The 14,304-nt window shown below is 36.8% G+C and overlaps 1 protein-coding gene across 5 annotated transcripts in view; it reads left to right on the plus strand.

Annotated features, from left to right (window-relative positions):
* LOC114252729 (uncharacterized) overlaps positions 1-14,304 on the plus strand; it is a 162,915-nt gene that overhangs the window by 108,744 nt on the left and 39,867 nt on the right. For 4 of the 5 annotated variants that reach the window (XM_028187322.2, XM_089731518.1, XM_028187325.2 and 1 more), the window contains exons 9-10: positions 2,238-2,258; positions 3,200-3,370. In XM_028187322.2, coding sequence (XP_028043123.2) covers positions 2,238-2,258; positions 3,200-3,370 — 192 coding nt within the window. The remainder of the gene's footprint in view (positions 1-2,237; positions 2,259-3,199; positions 3,371-14,304) is intronic. The other variant, XM_089731522.1, reaches the window with a different exon arrangement.

A 14,304-nucleotide genomic window follows, 5' to 3' on the forward strand; every position in this document is an offset into this window, starting at 1 on the left:
AGGTCAACGTTCCTCACGAACCACGGAGCGCCGACAGCTAACCTGCAAAAGCGGGATTGTAGGGATTGGAGGGTGTCTATGTGTGTGCGGGCCGCGTGAGCGAACACCACACTCGCGTAAGTCATGACGGGCCTTATGCAAGTTTTGTAAAGTGTCACCTTGTTCCGAAGGGACATTTTACTCCGCTTACAGATCATGGGGTAGAGTCTACCGAGAATAAACGCGGCACGGTCACGGACTGATTTTATATGCGGGCGGAATGTCATCGATGCATCCAGGGTAACGCCCAGGTACTTGACCTTCCTGGCCCAGGGTATGGGTTGTCTAAAGAGAGTAATCGGGGGTGTGAGATTCCTCCTCCTAATCCGGGAGGAAATCCGTGTGGAGCTTCCCCTCTGAAATAGCACCGCAGTACTTTTCGCTGGGTTGATGTCTATGCGCCATTTTCGGAACCACTGTCCTAGGGCTAGGGCTGCGCTCTGAAGCTTCTTCGCGATTAGGGACTTATTTCTACTAGAATAGTAAACAGTCGTGTCGTCGGCGAATAAAGCTAAATGGGTCGGCGGCGACCGGGGAATATCGTTGACGAATAAGCTAAATAGGAGGGGTGAGAGGACAGAGCCTTGCGGGACTCCAGCTGTGAGAGGTCGTGGGGAGGAGCGGGTTCCCTCGACTCGATATCGAAAAGAGCGGTTCGACAAGAAGTCCCGTATGATGAGCACGAGACTATCCGGCACGCCCATGTTGAATAGTTTGAAAATCAAACCATTGTGCCAGACTTTGTCGAACGCTTTTGCGACGTCGAAGAAGAGAGCTCCCGTGTATAACGGTTTTGGTCGATTAAGCCCCACAAGAATGTGCTCCGTGAGGCGGTGCACCTGTTGAACGCATGAGTGATTTGTACGGAATCCGAATTGTTCATCGATGAGAATGCCCTTGGATGAGACGAAATCTCTGAGGCGCTTGTAGAGCAGACGCTCATACAGCTTGCCTAGAGACATGAGGAGGCTAATCGGGCGGTGGATGAAACGTCCGGTGCATTCGTATGTAGCGATGCACCAGTGTTCGAATCCCGCAGGCGGGTACCTATTTTTGTAATGAAATACTTACTTAACAATTAATTGTTCACGATTGATTCCCACGGTGAAGGAATAACATCGTGTAATAAAAATCAAACCCGCAAAATTATAATTTGCGTAATTACTGGTGGTAGGACCTCTTGTAAGTCCGCACGGGTAGGTACCACCATCCTGCCTATTTTTGCCGTGAAGCAGTAATGCGTTTCGGTTTGAAGAGTGTGACAGCCGTTGTAACTGTACTGAGACTTTAGAACTCATATCTCAAGTTGGGTGGCGGTATTTACGTTGTAGATTTCTATGGCTCCAGTAACCACTAAACACCAGGTGGGTCGTGAGCTCGTCCACTCATCTAAGTAATAAATTAAAAAAATCCAAACAAAAAGAATATATAAAATAGAATTAAACAGGATAATTTGAATTTGAATTTGAATTAAAAATATATATATTTAAAATGGCAAAGCTTGAATTGTTATTGACAGTACTAATAACCTTAACGCTCCTCAATCTATTTTCAATTCGATGCCAGACCACGGCTTGATTGCTTCCCTAATCGACAATTTACAGGAGAACTCTGTTAGCTCCTCTAAATAGGACCGTTGACATGTCAATGACAGTGGCTATAATAATATTATGGTTACCGCAAGGCGTACGGTCGAATTGCGTGCTGATTAGCTTGTGACCGCAGATACAATATGCGGACTTCCCCTGTTACAACCGAACACTTCCGATTACTATACTCCCGCTGTTGTTACTATGCAATACAACATCGAGTGTATTTGTGTTAATAGAAGAATCTACAGTCCATCTGGTATAAAGTGGTCACGGACTCCATAGACTTTGAATACCCCTATTCTCTAAAAGTCTTGAAATTAAAGCCTCGATTATACGTATAATAGCTATACCATCCTTCAAACCAACCTTTGAAGGTACATTTGTGTTGTGTCTAAAATCATCTGAGAATTCATTAAATGTGATATTTGTGTGACTTGTAGTAAAATAGATCCCTATAATTCGATTCATTAAAGTTTTAAATCGCTTAATCAGATTAAAAACGGTTTTCTTCCCCGATATTCAATTTTGATAGATTGTATGAAATAAAAATTTAGTAAGTTTAAAACATGACATATAACACTAAACTATTTTTTTGTTTCCTATCAGATACTCGAAGGGACATCAGAGGTCAGATTTTTATATAGTGCTCTGGTGGTAACGGATTGAGCTTTGGTTGCACGCTTCAAGCATAGTCTGCACACTACATCCTCTTTCGTTTAGAAATACAAATTTTAGATGCTAATGTTAGCTTGCTATCTATCGACGTAATTTTGATCGACTTCAAATATCAACGTACTTTTTAGCGTATTAGTGTAGATAAGTTCGAAAGAAGTCGAGTAAAAAAAGACGAGTTCAATAACCTAACTTGTATATTTTCATATATGAATATGATGAACTGCATATTGCATAGGTTATGAAAGCGTGGATGGACCGGGTCCACTTAAAGCGTTAGGTTGTAGTCATATATGCATTATGCTAATATAATACTTATTTTACCGAACAAACAGGAACGAATGACTAGTTTTCGGCAGACCGTGGTGCTGAGCAGTCGTGCGGGCTCATAAACCCATACCGACCCTAGTAGACTGGTCGTATACCAGCTCACGCTACAGTTTGTTGAACATAGTAGCTTGATACGCGCTACCGCTGATAGAGAGATTCTTCTATTTGTAATTTAAAAAAAAAAATTATTAATGAAAAATTTTATCATTTTAAATAGTTCGATAATTGACTTTCTCAAACAGTAGGGTAACTTTAGAATTATCAGACTATCAACTGTTCCGCGTATAACCAAAAAGATCTGATAATATCATTACATCATAAGAATAAAGATATTTAACAATAATAAAACGCTTTCTACATACTTGATTTTTTTTAAAATATTAAACTAAGTCTGATTTTTTTTATTTACCGCTTAAAATATACCTAAGTGGTGAAAACTGTCTGTTTGTCCACCACAAGAAGTGACTTTGCACGCATGTTACCGCTTATTCAGGCAACTAAATTTGATTATTACTCAATAATATTTAAAAAAGTTCATTTAAAGAATGTTTTGTGTATTCCAACAGAACTTTTCCGTATTGGAAAGCCATCATTGGCGTGCCGCTCTTAGTTGCATCATCGAGAGCGGTCTCTTGGAAGAAAGACCAGATCTCCAAGAAGAGTTGAAGATACATTTAAAAGTGTTAATCATGGCGACAGACATCACACGCCAACACGATTATTTAAGTCGTTTTAAGGTAAGTTCCATTTTCTTTTTTTCTCGCTTAAGATAAGATAAGCCTTTATTAACAATCTAATTTAAGTTACATTTTTAATACACTTATTATTATCTAGTTTTATTATTCGACACCGGTTTCTCTCGCTTAGGCTTATCTAAATTATATGAAATAAAAATTAAATCGATTTTTCATATTAAAAATACATCATTCAATTATTTACAAGCATCATGTAGAGAACATGAATTGGTAAATATACTAGGTATACAATTTTACATGTGAGTTCAGCACGCGGCAGCTAACGCTATATTTCGAATGCTTTTGTTACTACTTATTTCAGAGCAAATAAAATACGATTCTACGTTAGGATAAAAAAAGGATGAATTTCAGTACATTACTTATGTTTGGGAATAAAATTAAGTTCGTAACGTAGTACCATGATAAGTTTCTCAATGTGTCGTGGCCTAAGAAGTCGTCGTGGCCTAAGCGATAAGACATCCGGTGCATTCGTGTTGAAACGATGCACCGGTGTTGGAATCTCAGGCGGGTACCAATTTTTCTAATGAAATACTTACTCAACAAATGTTCACGATTGACTTCCACGGTGAAGGAATAACATCGTGTAATAAAAATCAAACCCGCAAAATTGTAATTTGCGTAATTACTGGTGGTAGGACCTCTTGTGAGTCCGCGCGGATAGGTACCAACACCCTGCCTATTTCTGCCGTGAAGCAGTAATGCGTTTCGGTTTGAAGGGTGGGGCAGCCGTTGTAACTATACTGAGACCCTTAGAACTTATATCTCAAGGTGGGTGGCGCATTTACGTTGTAGATGTCTATGGGCTCCAGTAACCACTTAACACCAGGTGGGCTGTGAGCTCGTCCACCCATCTAAGCAATAAATAAATAAAAAAGTGCATTGAGTACTAAAACGCCAAAAAATCTATTTCAAATAATTGTACAGAAGCTTTTTTCGTAAAGTAAATTCTCGTTTTCATCGTAGCTTAAATGAGAGAATAATAAATACGTAATTACTCGTACTAAAAAATACAAATATGGACTTGAAGTCCCAAAAATGTTCATAAATGATTAGAATACAACATTACTATTACTTTTAAAAAAAAAAACATATAATATTGGAATCGTATGGTTCATCGTCTGATATCGTATGATGTGTAACATCATTTGTGCTTTGTCATTTGACGTCATCGAATGAGCTTGCAGTACAAAGGTAAATCAGGTAAGACTCATCCGACGTTTCATTAAAACGCTCAGAACTTTTAATCTGTAAGCTTACCCCGTCCACTATCCAATGCTGAAAGAACACATCACTACATAGTATAAAACAAAGTCGCTTTCTCTGTCCCTATATCCCGATGTATGCTTAAATCTTTAAAACTACGCAACGGATTATGATGCGGTTTTTTTATAGATAGAGTGATTGAAGAGGTAGGTTTATATGTAAAATAACATCCATTAAAAATAGTGGAGAAATCTGTTATTTTTGAGTTTTCTAGTGTGATGTCGTAAATAATTAAAATTTTTCCGCTCACATTGCAAACGCAGGTTGAACCCTACGAGATATATCAAAATATAATAATGTACTAAGTATTGTACACATTGAAAAGGTCTACAGAAAATTCCGCGATAGTATATGTCTATCTGTTATGGATATCCCACAATACCAATTTAACGTTTCCGAAGCGAAGCGAGGGCGGGTCGCTAGTACGAAATAAAGTTTTTCTTAAAGATTAATTCAATATTTGATAATGAATTTAATTTAATATAAGTATTAAGTAATTTAAATATAGCTGAAATGTATTATACTAGTGAGCGTTTTAGTTGAATTTTATGCTCGATTTTGAACATGTGAATATATTAAATGAACATATATACAGGGCGTCGTTATGTCTAATCTATACTAATATTATAAAGAGGAAAGATTTGTTTGTTTGTTTGTATTAAATAGGCTCTGAAACTACTGAACCGATTTGAAAATTCTTTCACTGTTTGGAAGCTACACTACACATTCCCGAGTGACATAGGCATATTTTTTTAAAAAAATTTGGGATCCTAGCTAAAACTCCAAAAATGTAACCAAAGGTGTAAAAAAATTTCCTAAAATATTCTTCACATCACGTGACCTGCGAAAACTATTGATGATAGAATAAAATAATGTACTACGACTTTGTAGAACACATTATTATTTACAAAAAGTGTCGCGACAGCATATGTATAACTATTATAGTTATGCCGCAATAAGTGTTATTTTATTTAAAAATATAAAACGTCAAATATCGTTGAAATTTTTGTTAAAGACCCGAGCGGAGCCGGAGCGGGCTGCTAGTCTTACATAAGATTTTATTATGCAGTCCTCGATACCGGTACTATTTATTTCAAATGAACTTATTCTATCAATAGATAGATACTATATTTTAAATAATATGATCATTCATACACGTCACTGAACCACCAACCAAATGTGAGAATGAAACAATATTTAAAAAAGTATAAAAAAAATGGAATTTTATTTGTCGGAGCTTTAAACGAAATCTGTTTAAAACAAATGACTTCAAGCTATTGTGACTGGAACGAAAAATTGAATTTCCAGTTACGACGAAATCCGATTTTCCATTCAGTCTAAATAGTCTATTTCCAGTAAATCCGCCTGGAGCGCCGTGTAACTAACTCCTTTCGACTTGTCCGTTGTTCGGGAACTGTTTCAATAATTAACGCTTCAGAGTACGTTCGATTGGAATAAATCGCCGGCTTACAATGTAGTATGACGTTAAGGAAATAGATTTGTGGTTGTTCGCACACATTATTCTTATTGTACGTCTGCATTTCGTATTGTTTTTATTCAATTGGAACACAAGTTAATAACTAACAAGTTTTATTTCATTCACAATCTCTTTTTTAATAGTATTGAAATTAAAATTGATTTAACAAAGAAATAAACGAATGATATACCTAATCTATTTCATTGAATAACTTCCACATACAAAATGCAAAAAAAAAACAAAACACCTCTCTAACTAAGCTATAAACGTTAAATTCTCAATATATATAAATAACAGTAACGACGAATTAAGCGCAGGCGATGTGTTGCATAGTGTTGTTGTCTTTTTCGTGAAACTGAAAATTGAGTGAGTGAAAGAACAAATATTTATACGGCACATTAAATAACGAACGTGTTCAAGATATGGTGATTGATGCTATTTTAAGAACTCGAATGAGTGTAGGTATATTTTAAGCTTGATTTTAAATTGGATTTAAAGTGGAAATAGTAAAATATAGCTTTTGCCCGCGACTCGGTCCGCGTGGAATAGGTGCTTTGGCATAACGCTAAATTTTACCCCCCACTTCATTTACGTAGAAAGAAAATATTTTTTAATTATAGAATGCTGAGGAACTTTTTAAACCCCGATTTGGAAACATTCTTTATTGGTGCTCTTATCTTAGCGTGATGTTATAGCCTATAGCCTTCCTCAATATAAATTCCTATCTAACACAAATATTTTTTCAAATCGAACCAGTAGTTTCTGAGATTAGCGCGTTCAAACAAACAAACTCTTCAGCCCTATAATATTAGTATAGTATTGATCATGAAACTCAAGATGGTGTGAAAGAATAAAAGAACTCCTAAAGAAATGAAATGTCATACATAACTCCTATAAGAATTTCATGGTACAGGAACAGAAATGTTATTAAATTGAAATATGTCATTTACAAATACAAAAGAAGACTGTTTTCTTTCAAAATAGTTCAGAGCAACGAGTCGAGAAGGCGACGCAACGTAACAAACAACATTCTTTATAAGTATTATAGCACGGGGTTGCGCTACTAAAAATTTTCATCAAAATTTTATCTGAAAATGTTCCCATCAAAAAGTTTACAGTTAATAAAAATGTTCATGGTTCGTTGACTTTTTAAGATGAAACGCACCGTGACTTTGAAACATCAACAACAATGTAGACGAACTATTTAAACTTTTTAAACTCAGGACAGTTTGTTTGTAGTATTCACTTCGGTTTTCGCGAGTCGTAGATGTAATTAAAACTAGTTTTATCGCTTCATCTCGCGTTGTCGACTTGTCATTATATTATTTGCGGCGTTTCGAATAACTCCACAGTTTTCGTGGTCGCGGACAACTGAACTAATATATACGGACGCAAATAATATATTATAATAAAATAAATAAATATTTACTAACAATCACGCCACGTTAACTGGTCCCGTGATAAGTTCATAAAGAACTTGTGTTACAGGTACCAGATAACGGAAATAAATGTAAGATTTTTATTATACACATACATATATTTTAATATACATCCATAACCCTGGAAAAGACATTTATATTTATCATACAAATATCTTCCCTTGGAGGGATTCGAACCCGCAACCCCCTTGTGTAGTGACCATGTCACTTACCACTACACCAGACGCCCGTTAATGACTGTAAACAACGCAAGGCTAGAAATTGTAAGAGTATTTTTGTTAAAATACATATTATTATTATTATTACAAAAAACAAGTCGAATCTTACCGAGATGTAAAATTTATATTTTCCCTCGAATAAAATACATTTCTCTTATAGAAACTAAGGAATAGTAATAAAATGGGATGTTTCACGTGAATAAAAGCTTCCGACTAAATTGGAAGCGTTCCGTTATTAAAGTTGAAGGATTTCTGTAGGTAGGATTCTAAAGGAAATTGCTTCTATTTGTTCGGAATGCCGCGACCTGTTTATGCATATATATTCGAATACAGTTATGGATATTGCTTCAGAAGAAGTACTGGAAATGCGCACTGCGTTTGCAAAACTATTTATATTTTTTTGCTTTTAAATCCTGTGCAATGATGCCAATTCATTTAGGGCGTCGGTGAGAACGTACTTAGAGAACTGCCGTGTCGTGTCTTATAAGTAAACTAGGTCAACCTTTAACTTGATCCGAACAGGTCAAACAATGCTCCAGGACCTATGTGCAACATCGCGCATGCTAATTTTACCCCAGATCCGATTCGTACGTATTCAAACACCGTACAATAATGTATAACCATAGCATCTTTGTTTCTCTCTCATAGCTCTTGAGGATGTCTGCTTAGAAATCCTTTTTTTTTCTACCTATGCTGATAACCTTGAGAGGCTATTTCCGCATAACCCTAGGGTGTAGTAGTAGTTGAGCTCTCGAGACTCAACCCGGAAGTGTTGCTAACACTGGCCCTAGCAAGAACAGTGCTTCGCAGAATCTACCACCGTATCGGAAACGCGACCCACTGAGAAGATCCGGCGAGAAACTCAGTGGGCTGTGTCTGTGGGTTAATTTACTCGTCGAGCCCTTCGCCGTAAGCGACGGATTCGGCGAGGACGGTGACCGGACGAATTGCCACATTTGCCAAATACATTGGCTACTATAAAAGATAACTGGTTGAAGTTTTTCCTTTTAATTTCGGTGGGTGGTGAAATCGCTAATTTTACCATACAGTCCATTCTCGTTTCTGATGTCGCTGTAATGAAAAACGTTAATTGTCATCTGACGCGAGAACCCAAAGGCTTAGAGTGGTAAATCCTCTACACTTTACATTGCTGGTCCGCGCATTATGAACTTTCTAACATATATTACTGGTGGTAAGGCCTAATGTGAGTCCTCACGGGTAGGTATCACCATCCCGCCTATTTCTACCGTGAAGCAGTAATGCGTTTCGGTTCGAAGGGTGGGGTAGCCGTTGTAACTATACTTGAGACCGTAGAACTTATATCTCAAGATGGGTGGCGCATTTACGCTGTAGATATCTATGGGCTTCAGTAACCACTTAACACCAGGTAGGCTGTTAGCTCGTCCACCCATCTAAACCATAAAAAAAAGCATGAACTTTCTAACATATATGTAAGTATTTGTGCTCCCGTTAAACCGTAAATGTAATGTTTCAATTAGATTTTTTTTTTCAAATGCGCAATAACCTAGGTTTATCAAATATCGATTACTCAGCTATCAATTTGAGTGTGCCCATATAAAATTCTAGCGAATAGGCGATTCGGTACTTGCGGTTATGTATAGCAATTTCCGTATTCAGTACGTGACAGTGCAGTATGTACGACTACAAAGTGTAACACTGCTCTCATACTAACTCCCTTTCAAAACTCGTAACTCTTTTTTTTTTTATTGTTAGATGGGTGGATGAGCTCACAGCTCACCTGGTGTTAAGTGGTTACTGGAGCCCATAGACATCTACGACGTAAATGCGCCACCCACCTTGAGATATAAGCTGTAAGGTCTCAAGTATAGTTACAACGGCTGCCCCACCCTTCAAACCGAAACGCATTAACTGCTTCACGGCAGAAATAGGCAGGGCGGTGGTACCTACCCGCGCGGACTCACAAGAGGTTCTACCACCAGTGATTTAAGACACGAATCCGCTTTTTATTTCGCTCAATGAGTAGACAGTTTCACGGGCCGTGTTGTGTTAAATGTAATTAATTACTAATCGAGCACGAGTTTGTAATTTGAAAACGTTTCAGTTGATCGCCACTTAACCGTGTTTGTTTTAGAGCTTTTTTTAGAAGAATTATACACAATATTTGCACTGTTGCAATATTTTACCTATGTCGTCCTGTGAGCCCGCACGGGTAGGTACCACTAACTTGTACATTTCTGTGAGAAACAGTAATGCGTTTCGGTTTGAAAATGTTATATTATAAAACTGAGAGTAAAAACTTATATCTCAAAGTCGATGGTGGTATTTAAGTCGTTGATGTCTTTGGGATCCGAAAACCACTAAACACCAGCTAAGCCATGAATGCGTTCACTAATCAACCAGTAAAAAAACTAGAATAATATTTTTAAATTCAGAGAAGACATTTTAAATTTAGAAAAGATATTCCTTTTACGATGTAGGAGCAAACTAAGAACAGAGTTTACGTAAATCCTATTCAGAATAATACCAACGCATACATGTAGCAAAGTTGTCATAGTAACCGCCATAATTGGATTGATAGTTTACGGGCTACAAGGTAACGAAGGCAATTCTTTATCCCGGGAAAATGCAACTTGTTTCATTCTTTTTAATTCATTAAATTCTTCTTCGTAGTCGTTTGCACTCTTAGCAAAGCAGCCGTGGTCATCATTTATTAAATTAGCGTCTGTGAAATTTGTAGGGAACGTCTAGTAACCTTTAACAACCACAAAAGTCAATGATAATATGAAACAATTTCTATTAATAACATCACATAATTCTGACTCGAAATAGAACGCCGTGAACTTTAATTGAGAAGAGTTACGATCTATTGTGTGCCCTAAGCTCGAGAATGAACATTAATAGCTGCCGGTGCCGGCGCGCTGTCTGCAACACTACCGGCAAACTGGAGGCTAGGAATAACTCTTGACAAAACATTCTGACAAGCTTAAAGATCTTCGCACTTAAACCGCAAGAAGATATCGTTCGTATGGGCATCAACTGGAAACAGCTGGACCGATTTGAATTTTTAATATTCGAATCACTCCGATTGTTGGCAACTCCAACATTTTAGTGTGGAAAATAAAATTACATGACTGGCAACATTGTTGATGCCAGTCTCTTCCTTTTTTACTTTTCACCGCAAGCGGACGTGTTTATCATATTAATAAAATATCAAGTGTATAAACATACAAATAAACCGTATTGCAGCACAAATCACAAGTTTCCTTTATATCAGCAACCGGCCCGTACAGCCCGCACCAAAACACCAATTTAGTCTTTTGCTTGTGCGAAAAAGAGTTCTATAATAAATACGTAAAGCACAAATTTCGAAATTTGGAAAGGACGATGTCCATCGGGTCAGTCAGTAAAACTATAAAATTAAACTAGCGGACCCGACAGATGTTGTCCTGCAAAAATTCGTTCAAGTCGATCCAGCCCTTTAGTTGTAGTATAGATAAATAACCTAGATACCAACTGCAGCGCCATCTGCCGGGCTGATTTGTGAATCTAAAACAACCAGGGTGCCACCCAAATGCATATAAAAAAAAACATTGAAATCGGTCCAGCCGTTTAGGAGGAGTTCAGTGACTAACACACGCACAGAAGAAATATGTCTAAAACGATGGTCAATAGTAAATGAATACTAAATTTAATATAAGGCAACAACATATTACCTATTTGAAGCTTACCCCCGAAAAATCTCAGAGTAATACTTTACTGCATCTATCTTCGTAAAATCTTTTAATTATTCGATTCCTTTGCTCTGTTTTAAACATATAAATGTGAGACAGTGCATTTTTTATCCAATGCCTCTTATGATAAAGCTTATAATGGTATTTTAGTAGCTGTCTAAAATGTATGTTAAAGGCAGGAACGAACCGCATGCCGCCCGCGACCTTTTGCGAAATCAGCCGTTGCAACATCGGTTATCTTTATCTAATGATTACAGTTTTATTTGAGACAGTTATACAATTCTACGTTTTTATGTGGTTTACGTTTTTTAAGTATAAATTGACTTTAATTCATGATTTCGCTGATTGTTCAAAGCGATGCACTTATGACGGCATCATAATATAATATTATTCACTTAAATCTTTCATAAGAGCTTTTTAAGTCCGTACTATTCTTCGTAATTATAATTCGCATATGGTTAACTGTTTTAATGCGAATATTATTATTTTTACAAATTAAATTTAATAAAAATATATTTGAGTCCTTGTTACGATAATTCATCTGTGTAAAATTTTATCATGTACAAGTCAATCGAACAGTTTGACAAGTTAGAAACAAAAATTAAGTTGAATTCCTTTAATTCTGCGACAGGTCCACGATTCAATGAGCTAACGTACCTATTGTGTTACCATTGTTCTGTGGCACTCGTGTGAATGAACTGATCACGTTTTCACGCACATACAACGTAGCGTAAGCGATGGCTTAGGTCTTGTTTACACATAGCGTTCGGAACAAAAACGCTTCAAACCAGATATTAAAGATGATCACTTGTGACCCCAGTCTTATTTTACATAGCTTCTAGACTGTGTATTAACATCCACCATTTAATCAGCTCATCTATGTTAGTGCAAAGTAATTTCGAAGGAATAAAATAAAATACATTTATAAATAACTAGCTTTTGCCCGCGACTTCGTCCGCGCGGAGTGGTTACTTTGGCACAACGCTAAATTTTACGCCCACTTCATTACGTAGAAAGTGAAAATATTTTTGAATTATAGAATGTTAAGGAGCTTTTTAAACCCCTATTTTGAGACATTCTTTATAGGTGCTCCACTTGTATTGGCCTTACCGTGATGTTATATAGCCTATAGCCTTCCTCAATAAATGGGTTATCTGACACTGAAATAATTTTTCAAATCGGACCAGTAATTCCTGAGATTTGCGCGTTCAAACAAACTCTTCAGCTTTATAATATTAGTATAGATGAGCTATCGCCAAACTGGACAGCGTCACTCGTGGATATCAATAATACTTGGGCAAAACAGAACTGCGGTTCACGGCTTACGATGCTTTTCAAATCTTAGTTTGAATGAAGACTAGTCACTCTTAGTACGGGAAACATTAGAAATCGTATGTATTATGCTTGTTAGAAATCAAACGTACGATTATCGAAACCATAACACATTAAAACGATCGTTAAACGTACTAGCGGTAATCGCGTCCCGTGTGGCCGGATCGTAAATTCACACCCACTTTCGCTTAGCACTACCGAAGAGCCGAATTTATTGCGTAACCGTTTAAAAAAAATATAAAAAAACGTTTTACCGTATGCCCGTATTGTAGGTTCGGTGTTTTATTTGTACTAGAGGTCCCGCAGTAGTCGAAATTCGACTATAATTAATTGGAATTGTAAGTTTGTACATTATTATGATTGTATTTTATACTTCTATAATCACAAATTTCACGAAGACTACACTATATAAAATATTAACAAAGACAAACAATATTTAATCTCAATTTGACAACAGACGTCAAGAACAAAAGTTTAACAATAAATAGTATGCATGCGTATGTGCGTCAGATGGTATGTAGTGTGTGTAATGTTTTCTTTATTGATTCAATGTATCTTTTATGCATTATTTTAAAAATATATTAGCATTGTGCACTTCTTCTCTATATTCTCTATAAGTGTGGAAAATTTCATATTCTTCCGTCCGCGCAATTTTCGTAAAAAGGGATACAGAGTTTTTGCTTCACGTATTAATATATAGATTCTGTTAAAGATCACTGGTGGTAGGACCCCTTGTGAGTCCGCACGGGTAGGTACCACCACACCGCCTATTTCTGCCGTGAAGCAGTAATGCGTTTCGGTTTGAAGGGTGGGGTAGCCGTTGTAACTATACGGAGACCTTAGAACTTATATCTCAAAGTGGCTGGCGCATTTACATTGTAGATGTCTATGGGCTCCAGTAACCACTTAACACCAGGTGGGCTGTGAGCTCGTCCACACATCTAAGCAATAAAAAAAAAAGAATTTCCTTTGTTTTATTCCATATGGGTTTTGTTGGGATGATTCGCCTTGAAATTCGATTTTCCACTCGTATTTACGTTTAACTATTTATTTTGGCTTCTAATTCAATTCGTGCGCAGGAAAATTACTTTATGGGATTGAATAATGTCAAAATATTGCTATGGTTTAAAACAGTCAGGAACCAGTCGAAGATAGTTATTAAAAATCTTAATTAGGCATCGTTAATTAACTCAATAGTTCACTAAGTTTCTTGCCAAATCTTCTCAGTGAGTCACGATTTCGATCCGGTAGTAGATTCAACGATGCATTACTTAGCAAAATTCTCTTAGACCAGTTAGGGCGAAGCAAGAATAGCTATTCGAAACTAAGGGCGATGAGGTAGCAAAAAAGAAATACAAATAAAACGTATTACATTGATTATATTTATTTACAGTCTCCGGCGTGTCTGGAAAATAATTAATTTGATTCGTTAAAAACATATAAATATACGTTCTCATATAATCGAATTGTCGTT

The sequence above is a fragment of the Bombyx mandarina genome, chromosome 01 (assembly GCF_030267445.1).
Source record: "Bombyx mandarina strain Sakado chromosome 01, ASM3026744v2".
Classification (NCBI taxonomy): Eukaryota; Metazoa; Arthropoda; class Insecta; order Lepidoptera; family Bombycidae; genus Bombyx; species Bombyx mandarina.